General features: G+C 38.9%; 1 protein-coding gene across 7 annotated transcripts in view; it reads left to right on the top strand.

The window, feature by feature from the left end:
* The first annotated feature begins 473 nt into the window (after positions 1 to 473).
* The window catches only part of LOC124387731 (NACHT and WD repeat domain-containing protein 2), a 46,632-nt gene continuing 32,101 nt past the window's right edge, over positions 474 to 15,004 (top strand). The window contains exons 1-4 of one of the 7 annotated variants that reach the window (XM_046852254.1): positions 897 to 948; positions 1,165 to 1,221; positions 1,441 to 1,615; positions 14,372 to 14,460. In XM_046852254.1, coding sequence (XP_046708210.1) covers positions 1,189 to 1,221; positions 1,441 to 1,615; positions 14,372 to 14,460 — 297 coding nt within the window. In that variant the 5' untranslated portion in view covers positions 897 to 948; positions 1,165 to 1,188. Of the gene's footprint in view, positions 793 to 852; positions 949 to 1,033; positions 1,080 to 1,164; positions 1,222 to 1,440; positions 1,616 to 14,371; positions 14,461 to 15,004 lie in introns of those variants that run through there. The other 6 variants (XM_046852257.1, XM_046852256.1, XM_046852259.1 and 3 more) reach the window with 6 other exon arrangements.

Genomic DNA, 15,004 nt, shown 5'->3' with positions numbered 1-15,004 from the left:
TTACAGAACACCTTTGATTGTACATTTATGCTCTTTGTTCTTTGAGGAACAAAAATGTTCCTGAATCCTGTTTTTTTAATGCTATAGTTTGTTTGTGTGTTTATTTTGAGAATGACTGTCAATTGCACGAGGAAAGGATTCTCTTGCACAAAATTAGACCGGTGAGTTGTTCAGGTTTGTCATGTTTGTGTCTTGCCTTGTCTGCTTTTTTTGACTGACTTCAACCACTTGAACACATCTACAGTCTGAGACATTATACATGCTTTTTGTCCCCAGAGACACAAACAATATAAACGGATCCTAATACAATAACAGCTCAATCAGATTAGTTTGGTTCTGAGCGTTTTCCTCCAGAGATCATTAAAAACGGGTTGCATTTAGGAGTATTTGAAACTTCCAGATCTCGGATGAGAGCAGCTGTATTTATCGATAGGCTGATGAATCCAGACCCCTCCTCCTATTCTTCCTCCTCCTCCTCCTCTTCGCAAAATAAGGGGAAAAAAAACGTCTCTCGTGCAGGCAGGAGTGTGTGTCTGCCATGATAAAGAGAGACAGCAGCGCGAACCCCGTTAGACAGCGCGGCGAACAGGACGTCTCAGTCTCTCTCGCCGTCGTTTAATCGGAGGGAAGCGAGACAGAGCGCGGGCACGATGCTGCGTCTCACCGCCGGCTCTCGCGCAGTAGCAGCCGCAGCGTCCTCCTCCGGCGGAAACCCGGGGTGCTGCTGCTGCTGATTCCCCTGCGGATCCGCGCTCTGCTTCTGTCAAACGCTCGGAAATGAAGAGAATGAACGTAAGCGCTTCGGAGACAGTGTGTGTGTGTGTGTGTGTGTGTGTGTGTGTGTGTGCGCGCGTGCGTGAGTCAGTCCGAGCGTGTGCAGTGCTGTGCTGGTGTATGTTTGCGCTGCTGCTGCTCCATGACCGCTGGGTCGAAGACGCACAAGCTGAGGTTTGCGCGCGCGGATGCGGATATTAAAATAAATAGGATTTAATATGGTTTTTTTTTTAAAAAAAGTGCATAAATGCAACTTTGCGTCTTAGCGCGCTGTGCGTGGGGATAGGAGATGTCTGTAGCCTGATGTAGGGGTCCACATTGAAAACAAAATGCGAATATTGCTTTTTTTGGTTTAATGTTATTAAGCATTTGGTCTCAAATTCTTCTCAGGATGATGGAAAGTGAGCATTTGGCATGCCATTTTGCTTGGAGCACAGCTTTACCCCTGTGAGTGTATCTAAGTATCTAAGACGCACCAAAAAAAAGTCAGTTTCACAGAGACAAGAGACGTTTTCTATGGTACAAACAAGCGTGTACGCGCAGGACACTGAGTGGCCTTTTAATTGCAAAGTGCACGCAGAAGTGTGTGTGTGTGTGTGTGCGTGCGTGTGTGAGAGAGAGATAAGCGTCAGCATGTGGCATTTTTTTATTTGTTTCTGTGTGCAGCAGCCTCGCTGGAAGTCTTCAACGATGTGGCCGTCCGGAGTGGGCAGCAGACTGCCGTGTCCTCGCGAGTCGGCGCTGCGCAGAGCGGCCATCAGCGGGAACGTGCTCGCGCTGCCGCCGTACCACGTGCCCACCGGCCGGAGCGTGCGCGTGTTCATCTGCGCCAACCCAGACGGTAAAGAGCAAAGCTCGCTCTAACGGATGACTCACGAACCCTGGCGAGTGTGTGTGTGTGTGTGTGTGTGTATGTGAGAGAGTGTGAGTGCGCGCGCGCACGTTTGTAGAAATCCCCTGTAAATCGTGAGTCACATCCTATAAGGTCTTTTTTTGGTTTTGTTGCCGGACTGAATTGTGTTCCTGGTTTTTTTTTTTTAATACATTTATAATTTTTTTGCTATAGTATAACATTTTTCTTGATTGTGTTGCTTTTTTCATTAGTGTCATTTTTATGGTTCAATTTTCATCAGCAGCTGGCAAAGTAACAGTGTAGTTCAGCAACAACCTTGTGAGCAATGCACTTCTACACTGCACACACAACAGCTTTTATTTTTTATATAATAAATCTAAATCGTATGCATGCACAGTCCTGGGCCAGTAATATAAAATATAAGATATATTACTTCAACATTAATAAATTATTCTAGCAATATTCCAGCTCTTATAATAAATATTACTTGAGGTTTTTTTTTTATATTTTGGATTTTTTATTTAATTTAATTTTTTATCACTGCAAGAACCAAACTTCAGAAAAGCCACTAAGCACCTTTGCTGAGTTTCACCAGTGATTCCGGCCCTGTCCTAAAAAACACTAATATTTTCGTCTTTCAGACAAATCAGCACACTGATGCAAGTGTTCAACATTTTAAAACGTGAACAACTGGGACACAAAATGTGTTTATCTCTTTGTAGTGTTCCACTTTTTTGCTATGATGTAACATTAAGACACTATTTCAGAATCACTACATTTAAATGATCAATCCCCAATACTGACTGCATGCTAAACATCATGCTAGACCTAAAACTTGGAACATAAAAATTTTGTTGTTAAATCAGGAAGTCAAAAGGTTTTAGTTTTGCTATTCTTCCCTCTTATCCTCTTGGGGAACCTTTTTAGATTCTATTCGGAAGACTAATAAATAGTTACAGCAGCGGGGACGTTCCAAATATCAAATAAAATTTGTGGGACCTCTTTTTGTTTGATATGTATGTTATTGATGCTACAACATTTATAATACTGCAAAACACTTCAGTTTATGTAGCAGCAGGTTCCATGACCTGTTGTAATAGAAGGACGACTTTGCCGCAACATATTTTGTGGGTAGTGGTTTGTTTAAGTTAAACTTCCCATTAGACATAATGTCCCCAAACATTTTCCAATAGTTTAGTAGAGACTAAAGCAAAACATGAAACACTCTACCTAGCAGCCCTGGTTCTTGTTGGTCAGATCAGTAGCATTTACATGCAAAAAATAAATAGCAAAACCCTCATTAAATTGAACAGACACAAACAATTAGCAATGATCTCATATGACCCCGAGGATTCCACTGCATTGTGCTTTATTCCACACAGCTTGAACCATATGCTGGACAGCTAGCTGTGTGTTGTCAGCATAATGATACCTGACCTACTGTGATAGCTGTCAGTGCAGTCTTGCTGGAAAAAAAATGCAATAAATATGCCACTGTAGGAAGAACCCAAGCTGTTAGGACATAAATCAAGGGCAAACCTAAAATATCCATGCACTGGTTTGCGAAAATTCATTAGGGCCATTAGGGAAAGGGTGTTGGTAATGTGAAAACTCAAAATGATGACTTAGCAGCAGAGCTACGAGAGCGTACATCTTTACTATTTCAGAAAGAACCGGATACATTATATGAACAAGCTCAAACATGTAACTTTGTTCAATTCATTTTGAGCCATGAATAATTACAGCAACAAGAAATAAATAAATAACACAATAAACACATTTACAGTATAAATGCAAAGCTCGATTTTTGAGGATCATATCAAAGGACCAGTGTGCATGAGTGATGCTTAGGAGCTGTATGTCACTCATAAGTACAAGCAATGCAAAAAAAATACATGCAGCAGAAGATTTGAGTCTTTGCTGCAGGAAGATCTTAAAATAGGGCTTCTAATCTTGGAGTAAACAAGGCAAAGAAAGGGCAGGTTAGGTGAGAGGGAAGGAGAGACACAGAGAGAAACAGACAGGGGGTGGTTAGATTAAGGCAAAACAAAATAGGCAAAATAGGATATTAGATAACTTACAATACATCTCTCAGTACCACACGTAATGATTTATTTTTAAGCAATATATCAGTGCTGCATGTTGATAGTCATACAACCTTGATTTCTCTTCAATCTTTTTTTTCTAGTCAAATATAGACTTTGTAATATTTGGCAAAACTCCTCTTACAGGCATCTTGGGCAGCTGTCGATAAGACATCTCAGGGAAATAAAGGGAAAAACAGTCTCTGTAGTCCATACAGGAGTAAAAAAAACAACAAACACAAAAAAAAAAAAAAAAGAATGAGCTGGACCAACAACTTACAGCCAATCAGGACAAAGGAAATGTCTCTAAGTACCTGCCAATCACATTGGCCCTTACATTAAGACCTGGAGGAAACACTCAAAGGAGAGTATCTATTTGTTTGAAATGTGGCTTAAAATTAGCTAGCTTCAGTGAGCCTTTATCACTGACTGCACTTTTAATAGTTATGGGTGGGCAGAATACAAAAATGCATGAGTTACATATTTGACTGAAATAGAATACTAAATGGCGATATGGCTTTTCAAGGCAGGACCATAGCATAAAAAATAGCTGGCTCATAATACACTTCTTACAGACAGTGAACAGCTTCAGGTCTTGCAAAAGCTCAGGAATTCAAATCCTGAAGTAAACAGTGAGGTGTGAGAAAAGAAGGAGTTTAACTATACACCACGTATACACACGTGTCGAAAATGTGGTTCATCTCCTGCTGTTGGTGTTATTCTCATCCCACATGAGCACTAGAGGGTGCAATGAATTCACCTGCAGATTCAGGCACACTCCTCGTTACATGTGTCTTAAAATATTCCTTCTTAATTATCCCTAACCCTGAAACTTTCTTTTGGTGTGATGATCCTTTCCCATGTTATGGTTCAATGCTTCTGTATGATTTAAATGCACTGCTGCATAGAGGAAGGGGGAGCAGCTGCAGAGTTCAACCAGAAGTCGAAAGGCAGCTTTGAGGAAACTAGGAAGAACATTTATATGCTTGTTTGGCTCTCCTGTCTCTTTTTAAGGCAAATCCAAGGTGGTAAAGTTATTATATGCACTGCTCTCTCCTTTTTTATTTAAAGAGAAAGGGATCTGGTATTCACTGATTACTGGTTTTATATATGAGCTTTTTAAGATCTTACACTCTTGGCATATTATTTAGTAATTTATTTTAATAAACATTATTAAATAATAAGCATGACCCTATTTACTGACTAGAGAGACTGTCACAGAGTGAACACATTTGTCATCAAATGTGCAGATCTGACATGATTTATCATTCAGTGTATCTATCACATTGCATTATTTATAAAATCACTCCTGTTGTGTGGCATTAGGGAAATAAGGACCGTTGTGTATAAATTGTACTCACAATTAAGGTAGTGACAATGCAATCTGTACACTGGCTCATAACAAATGTAACAAATTTAATATGCAATATTTTGCATTAAGGATTTTTTTTTTTTTTTTACACTGACATTAAGGTTCCCTTCATTAACTAATAATATTCGCTGCATTAATTAACATTACCAAATGTTAATAGTGGCATTAATAAACCATAATTGATGTTAACAAAGTATCCATTGACATTTGTTCAAATGTTAACTAAATACACCTGCGTTGGATAATGTTTATTTAATACATGAAGAAAAATAAGTCTGCATAAATAAGCACAAATTTAATTACAGCATAATGCTAGTTGGTAATAACTTTCTGAACTCTGACCACCAGGTGTAAATATTAAAATATTCCATTCGATCCTTCATCTTGATCCTGGTCAGGGTCGAGGCAAATCTGGAGTTCATCTGCTAAGGGCCAGGATGAGGGCATGTTTTCATTCCAGCCAATCAAATGCAACACCTGACAGTCTGTTGCCTTGCAAAGCAAATATTTAACAGTTGAAATCAGTTCTGGTACCTGTCTATAAGATTTGCATGTGCTTTTTGGACATCTCGTTCCAAATTTAGTCCCTGTTTGCTTCTGGGAAAATGTTCCACTTCATTTTGGGAAGTGCTTGTGGAGATTAGTGCTCATTTAGCTACAAGGGCGTTAGGAGAGATGGGCAGTAATGATACATGTTTTTCAAATACGTATTTGAAATATAAAATAGGATTTTGGCATTTGGATTTGATAGGGTTGATGGAAATGGCTTCATATTTTGTATCAAAATACTTTAGTGTATTGTATTTTTGTAATTTTAAAATACTGTAAAATACTTTGTAAGACATCTACATGATGATATAAAAATGCAGCCTCTGATTGGTGCCTACTCAGTAGTTTGCCTTGGCTTATTGAGATCAGAACAGAAAATTGATCCATATGGAAGAAGGTGGTGAAGGTAGGAAATGTGCAGGCTGCCAGCTTTTAAATAGGTGTCCAGTGATTGATAAATAAATGTTTGATTGAAGAATATCTTGTCTTAATTGAAGTAGCTGTTTAGTAGGATCATGATTTTGCATATCATTGCATGAGTGACTGCCTGACACATAATATATTATTATATTTATGATAAACAATCAAGTGATTAATTAATTAATTAATTAGAAACTGGTTGCTATGAATGCAGTTATCTTCTTATGAATGACTTGCTTGTCATTGAGTCGATATTGCTGATGCAAAGTAGCCCTTCATTAGCAAACACCAAGTAACTAAATTAGGATACAAATTTAACTGTTGGTTACTTTAAAACTAACATATATGAATATTTGATCTGTTAACTGGTTGCATACTGTATTTTCCAGGCTATAAGCCGCTACTTTTTTCCCACACTCTGAACCCCGCGGCTTAAACAATGAAGAGGCTAATTTATGGATTTTTCCTGGGTTTTCCCGGTTTCACAAGCTTCATGCTAAAAAACGGAGCCCCATAACATTAGACCAATGAAATTGCGAACAGGTTCTGGTGAACCAATGAAATTCTTTATATTAAAACAGATGAGCTCCCACTGAATCGGGCTGCACCACATCATAAATATGGATGATGTTCCTCTGACGTTTGACCTGCCGCTCACTCGGACTGTCTACAGGAAATGCGAATCATTCTTCACGCTGAAAAAAACCGGGCATGAAAAAACGCACTTCACCTGTGTTCTGAGCTGCACGGCATCAGGAGAAAAGCTTCACCAGTGGTGATTTTTAAACGCACGACGATGCCAAAAGAAAAACTCCCGAGAGAAATAGTTGTGAAAGGAAGGAGGAAGACAGTGAACAATGACTTTCTTGGTAGGCTACTGTTTAGATACAAGCCGTGTAACAGACACTGTCTTTCATTAAAGCCTGTGTAAAGTTCATTAGTTTCAATGTAGACACTTATAGACAGGTGCGGCTTATTTATGTTCAAAATAAAAATCTTTGTCAAATTCAGTGGGTGCGGCTTATATTTGAGTGCGCTTAATAGTCCGGAAATTACGGTATATAAGATTTATTGCGTGACTCGGCAAGAGAAAAGCTGTTTATCAAATATTGTTTTCTCTAACAACTGAGTAGTGTAATGGTGAAGGGATAAACCAAATCGGCCAATTGATGAAAGGTTTGCGCAGAAATTTCATGCTCCTTGTAAACGTATTTTTTTGTATTTTTAAAATTCAAAAATACAGTAGTTTATTTTGATACATGATGTGGCTGCTGTATTATCTAGTTTATAGTGATACATTTTATTTTAAAATACATTTTACGTTTTAAAGTATCTTTGTCCAACCCTGGGTGTTAGTAAAGTCAGGTACTCATGTAGGGGTGCATTCATCATTCCAATTCATCCTAAAGGTATTCAAAAGGCATAAGGTCAAAGCTCTATAGAAGGCCACTCAAGATCTTCCACTCCAAACAATGTAAACCATAACTTCATTGAGCTGGCTTTGTGCATGGGCATTGTCATGCTGGAACAGGTTTGTGTCTCCTAGTTCAGGTTAAGGGGAAATTTACTGCTACCACATCTAAAGATATGCCTCCAATATTCTGATAACAGTTTGAGGAGGAACCACATATTGCTGGAAAAGTCAGGTGCCACAATAATTTTGTCCACATAGTGTATGTTTTTGGAAAGTAAAGAAAAAGCTGAGAACCTACAATAAATCCACATGAACATAGAACGAACTTTCTAAACACATGCTGTTCAGACTGGCTAAATGTTTTTACAGTAAGCATTTATAAACATGCTCATTGTGGTGGTGGGTTATACTGAGGAATATTTGTAGTTAAATTGGATGGTGTGAAGATTTTTAGTCTAATAAAAAAAATACAAGATTTATATAAGTTTCTTCATTACTTATGGTGTCTATAATGATGGTCATGGCAACGCATTAAATAATACCAGTTACTGCAACCTAAATGTAAAGCATTAACAATGAATCTTTAATTGTTTGAAATCTTAGAAATCATAATCATATTCTCTAGACTTTTCTGTGATAGTTACACTACAAGCTTCTTTCCTCCACTTATTACCAGCAAAATTTGTTCATTTTTAATAGCATCCAAAAAGACAGACAGACATGCGGTTTAAAGTGAGACATTTTGAATTTGATCATCATTTGTACAACTGCCAAACAAAACACTATCAGTTGAACTGTCTAATCCTCTCATCGTATCGCCTTTCTATGTTTATATATTTCATGTAATGTAGGTCCTAAAATCCAAGATTAGAAATTGTCAATACGATTCTCATCTACGTGCGCAGACCAACATCGATATGTGTTTCACAGGGAGAGTGTTTTTATCTTCATTTAAAGTAACAGGCTTAAGTTGTAATGATAGAAATCGCAAAAATGTAACGTAATTTACAAAGCAAGAAATGAGGTAAAGAATGTAGATAATAAAATGCATACTGTCTCTTTTTCTGAGATTATATGGCAATAGAAATTGAACTAAAAATTGTAACATCCCTATGTTCTATATGACCTGGTAAAAAGCTTGGTACCTTTGTATACAAATAAAATTTTTTAAAGGTCTTGGCTTTATGCTGTGGCATTGTATGAAGGTTAGCTTCATGTTCAGTTGAGAGAAGAAAATCTCAGAAAGTGGTCCCTAAAAGTGTTCAATAAAGGACTGTTTTATTTCATCCCATTCAATTCCTTCTCCCAAGACTGAAAATATGTTTAATGGCAGTCTTTTGGAGCTTTGAATGAGGCCACAGGGTGTTATGGGAGAAACTGAAAGTCTCATTTATTTATTTTGTTTCTCCCCTGCCCCTTCCTTTTCTCCCTGCTTTTTTTTTTTTTTTTTTTTTGCTCTAGCCCACCCTCCCCCATTCAATACAATCTAGTTCAATAATGCTTTATTGCCACTGCTCTCTCTCTCTCTCTCTCTCTCTCTCTCGCTTTCCCTCTTCACAGAAATGATCTCACCACCAGTTTTCACTCCTTTTCTCTCGCTGCTGGTTTACAACCTATCGTCATCAATCACAGCAAACGTTTAAGCCGTGAGATCCATAAAGCCTGAGTGAAAGCTACAGCTCTGGCCATTCTCCTGCCAGAGACTGTGTGTGTTTCTCTGTGTGTGGGAGAAAGACAGATTTCAGATACAAGATGATGTAATTCCTTGATATGTATATTGTCAGAGAGCTCAAAAGTAAATGTGAACGAATGGATAATAGAAGATAGCAGTTAGAGCAGTTAGTCTGTTTGTGTATGTGTAGAGTTTCACACTCTCTAATGACTTCTTTTCAAAAAAATGCAAGAAATGACAAAGCAAATCTGATATAGAAAATTTACAATCACTGAGGCTGTTTAAAGGGTTTTTGGAATAAATTTAGACTCTTAATTGGTACATTTAGGAAAGAAAGAGTTGGGAAAAAAGAGTAATTAAAAAATATGAATGCATGTAGAAAATACATCTAAGCTTGCACATGATGCAGAAATAGGTGCGTTTTTTCTAATAGATTAACATATTCAATCGTCAGTGCTGTAGATTCCCTTAAGCATGTGATGGTGAATAATTTATTATTAATTTCTACATGCAATACTGTGCAAAAGTCTGGCACCCATATCTTAGATCTTTATTTTATAGTTTCTCTCTATCAGTCTGTCAGTTAAGATCCACAAATGCTTTTTTACTTAAAAATTGCAGGTGCATAAGCCAAGATTCGGTCTAAGCAAGATTAGTGTAGGTGACATAAAACACCACTGGATATGGTTTTCTGACTTGCCTCTATTTCATACCTATGTACACCATGACCCCAGAATCTGGAATGGGTAGAAGAGTTCAATCATACTTAGCATTACCAAGAATAGACATGATAGCATTTTCAAGAGAAAAGAAAAGCTGCAATATTTTCTTTGAGGGATCTGCCATGTTTCGTGACCCTGTTTGTAAAGTTGACCATACTACATAATGAAAGATATAATTGCCTCACAAGTAGAAAAAGCAGAAAATATAGCAACATTGTGTATTAGGAGTCCCAAATACTACATATAGCCTACAACAGTGAAGTTGACTGTTTATTTGTGATCCTGTTTTATAGTTAAAACAGCAATTTCATAAGTTGTTTCACACTGAATAATGTACTGGTTTTGATCACAGTTTATAAGTTAATATTATAACCTAGCTTAAAGCATCAACAGATGTCTACAGCACAGATCTGCCCATTGGCAGCTGTTTTTATTTATTGCATTTATTACACCCAAGTCCTTTGTCACATTTGAACAACTATCCCAGGTCCTCTAAGCTTTATAAATATTGAGTGGTTTAATTTGAACCATTTACTAATAACATTTAAATAATTTTAATGACAATGTTGTTTTGCGTATACATCAAGTTCTTTTGTTTGCATTTCCGTATTCTATAATTTTTTTTGTCTAATCCTGGTTTTGCCTCTGTCTTGTCAGAAGTTTGTTACCTGATGTTGTTCACCTGTTCCATTTTGCACTCTTGACTAATTTGTCAGTATAAATCCAGTTCCATTGCAAAGCCTTACCATGCACTTGTCTCGTTAAGTCCAAGCCTTAGTTTTAGATAACATCCTTGTTCTTTGTTTTGTAGTGATATTTGCATTTTTTTCCCCTGATTTTGGCTAAGTTTAATGCTTCTCAGTTTGACTCATACTATGGACATTGACTTTGCTATGTGACTTTGCCTTTTAAAGCAATGCATTGCGATGGTCTGTTAAACAAGGCCCTTGTGCTGATAAGGTTTTCGTAGAGAGGCTATGTGTTAATCATGAATGTGATAGACAGAGAAGTAACTTGTCGAGACAAACACTCCAAGAGAAGAGGATAATTAGGCAGGAATAAGTCAATACAGGTTTTAGCCACTCCAGTTTATTTAGTCATTGATGAGTGAGAGGGGACAGAATGTAAAGGACACATAAAAACTGTACTGACTCCATAAAGTTTATAGAGATATACTGAAAATCATTATGGGAAAAAAAAACGTAAGCAATGATTTTCTTATCAAATAAAAATGTCAAACCTTATTTGTAAAAATCCAGATTGTTACTGAAGTCATGTCAGATTTTAGGTCTGCAATTCTTTCAAATAAATGTATGGTTATAACAAGAACACTGTGATCCATATTGACAACAATAATGTATATTACTAAAATATAAATATAATATGTATTTATTATAATATAATAAATATATTGAAGCCACAAGAGAAAAATTATAGCTGAAAAGTAGACTCTGCTTTGTTGAACCAAAATCAGTGCTGTTTTTTTTTCTTTAGCACTGCAATACTGAACATTGGATTGGAACTTAACTGTGAGGATAAGGATTACCTGCAGTTTGTAAGCCTTTGTGTAGGTTTGTAATTTGTGCAGTATATATAAAGCAGTGCATGGTTATAGAAAATGGACAAAAACAATAAAAACAATGAGTTAATTACCATTAAATGAAAGATACGTAAATCATCTCTAGGTTACGCATGTAACCCTAGTTCCCTGAGGAAACAAGACGCTGCGTCGGAACGCTTTGGGAATGCAGCTGCATTGTCCATGTTCTGAATAATGTGTGTAATCAGTCAAAATTGGAAGCAGGCTGTCACCACGGGGGAGACGTCACAACCAGGAAATAATAAACACACATGGAGTGAAGCCGGCGCAAGCTTCTGTAACAGAGAAGGAAGCGCTGAAGGGACTCAGGGTTGTAAAACCTGACAAAGGTGAGCGGGGTGGACCAGCCTGCAGCGTCGCAATGGTCTTGGAGGGACACTCCAGAGGACCAACCCTTTGAGGCTGCCTTACTCAGGCCCTGAATGGAGCGGGGAGACAAGACCTGACAGGGCGTGGGACGCCCAAAGGCACCTTGGGGACATAACCTGCTCTAGAGTGGCCATGCCTGGAGTGAACTCCAGAAAGGAGTGGGCCACAGAGAGGGCCTGTAGATCACCTACTCTCCTCAGAGAGCAGATAGCCAGCAAGAACAGAGTCTTAATAGACAACTACCTCCACCAAATCTCGGCCAACGGCTCGAAGGGGGTTAGGATAGAGCCAGGTCCCACCCAGGCACTCTTGGTAACACCGGAGGCCTCAGCCTCTGGGGGCCATGAAGAGAATGCGTCAGGAGCGGGTCTCTGCCCAGTGAATGCCCGGACACAGGGGCGTGATATTGGTGGAGAGACCAGAACCAGGTCAGACGAGACCTAAACTGAATCATACAGCATTGCTCTACAGTGCGCAGGACCCATCAGGACACGTCTGGCAGAGCTATCCAGGCTGCCAGGTGCTCCCTTAAGGGTATCAGTCTCTCAAAAATGACGTCAGGTCCGCCTAAAGCCGGTGCAGTGCCCTGATGCGGCTCTAGTGACGCGACCTCCTGGGAGGAAGGAGGAAGCTCGTTGGAGCACATTTCGTGGCAGGGTTAACGGCCAGGTCCCTGAGGTGGCCAGAGGTCGAAGCCCTTTTGTTGAAGATGACAGTCCTCAAACCTGTCACCTCACTGGGCTTTGGACCAGAGTGCTACACGGGATCCCGCACAGGGGGAGAACACATGCTAGCGTCTCTTCCACCTGTGGCATGACACCATAGCCATAATCCCTAAACCCCATGATGTTGGAATACACCGGGGTCTTGGGCTAAAGGGGCGGCCCAAGAAGGGCCGAGCCCAGGACCTGTCCACCTCTGTGTGCAGGTCAGGAAAAAATGGCAGACCACGACACGGAGGCTGTGATGCCGGGAGCAGAAAGCGCTCGTCAAGCTTACTGGATGGAGGGGCTTTATGCTCATCGGCCGGCCAAGCTATATCCAGCTTCTGAACGGCACGTGTCACAACCTCCAGTGGCTCCTCGCTATCGGGTTCACAAGAGCCTGCCCCCCAGGAACTGGAACGCTGCTCTGCCTCAGCGAGAGCGGGACCAGAACTATGGGGAGTGGGGCCACTTTTGACTGATTACACACATTATTCAGAGCATGGACAACAAGTTTCTGAAAGGGAACAAGTCCAATGCAATTAAATTTGTTTAAACTAGAAGCATCAACCTTACCAAATAGCTTTCACAATAAATTGTTGTTTAAAACTATATTAATTGCTTTATTTCCTTTGGCCAAATGAACAAAAAACTCCACTGTTATTCAGTTGCACTCACAGACTGTATGGTGTATTAAAATAAATAATAAAAGAGTTGCACTGTGCATTTTATACAGCACTTTGCTAACAGCTTTATTATTGGGCCCTTTGTTTTTATAATAGCACAGCTGTTCAAACAGGGGAAAATATTTTTTTTTAAAAGACAGGTGAAATGTATTTAACTTCGGAAATGCCTGCCCTTGAGCTGTCCACCTATCTCTTGAATGGAATGTGACACCAAAAGGTGAGGTGGAGGGAGCAAGCGGTTTCTATAACTGAAATGCTATCAGTGTGAAAAGCTTTCTATGCATACGGCTACTTTAAAAAAATAAAAACAAATGGTTTAAAGCCTGAAGCAATTTGATGTAGGGATAAAAAAAAAAAACATTTCAGCAGTTGTTCTATATATAGACTTTATGCAAAAAAATGAATGTAATTAGATCGATTTATGACTGTGTGATCTGTGATCTGTGTTTCTTAAGTGTAATTATAAGTTAGTTTAAATTATGTATCATATATCATATATCAATCTAAAAATGTGTGTGGGTGTGTAGTCAGCTGACCTCAATTTCTTGGTACAGAACATTTCTGAATCTGGTATGATCCTATATAGATGCCTTCTGCTGCTTTCAGGTGTTTGTGTTAAAAAGCATAATTATCTCCTAAAATACCTACATTGTTTTAAGCTTGAAATTAGTGCAAATGTCTAAAATAGGCTTAATAATCTTTTATATGAAGTTTTTTTTTTCCAATATTATTTCACTTCAATATCATTTTAGTCATAATTCAGGTCTCAGATGTAAAATGCACTGTGGTGTTCACAATATACCAGCATTGTTAAAAGTAATACAGCTATAGGTAGCATGGTGTGATGTACGTTTTAATTCCAAGGCGTGCAAGCTTTCAGAAAGCTCACATGTCCACACCTCACGCCTCCCTCCTGACTCTTATGACTATGTATCAGAGCTACAGGCTGCTGCGCTATTTTTGATGATGTAACCACGCAGAACCAGATAAAGTACATGATAAAGATTATGCAAGAATAAATAATACATTTTTGACTACAGTCTGCCACATGATCAAGATCACAAGTCGCCTTCATGATGTAAAAGATGCTAAAAATGTTTGCTGCTGAAAAGAAAGGGGCTTTATTCCTATGTTCTGTGTGTTTGGTTGCAGATACGGAGGCAGAGAGGAATGCCCTAAAAGAACACGTCTATCCCAAGCTGAGAGACTTCTGTAGAGAAAACTATGGCATTGAATTCCAGGTAAAAGATGCCTTTTTTTCTGGATGTTTGTAGCAGTAGAGTTAGTAGACTATTTTCTTTTTTTTTTGCCAGAAATAATATCACAGAGCTTTTCCCAGTTTAACAGGGTTACAGGTGTGAGGAATGGTGTGACTAAATCTTTCTGTCTGTTTCATACTCTGTGATTCTCTCTATCTCTCTCACACTCTCACTCGTTTAAACTCTTGCTAGATAAAGCAGCTCTGCCAGATTTAAGTGCTGAATGCGACATAGCTTTCGCTTTATCCTGATTTGATTTCATCCCTTCCCTCCTGCCATGCTCACTGAGGATGGTTTACAATGCAAATTGATTGTATTGAGAGAGAAAAAATAGAAAGAGGACAGATCTCGATCATGGCTGTTTGTTTAACAAATCCAGAAGGGTCATGAGAGAGGGTGGCCGGCGGCTAAAGCAGATGCCTATGATTGGACCAAAACAACATAGGCTTGGGGCTTGTCCTGGTTTAGAAAGCTTTCCCTCCAGCATTTCTTACCCTTATGTAAACAAGTCGTGCCCCATTTAATG

Source organism: Silurus meridionalis, chromosome 6, assembly GCF_014805685.1.
Source record: "Silurus meridionalis isolate SWU-2019-XX chromosome 6, ASM1480568v1, whole genome shotgun sequence".
NCBI lineage: Eukaryota > Metazoa > Chordata > Actinopteri > Siluriformes > Siluridae > Silurus > Silurus meridionalis.
This window is presented reverse-complemented; position numbering and strand designations above follow the sequence as displayed.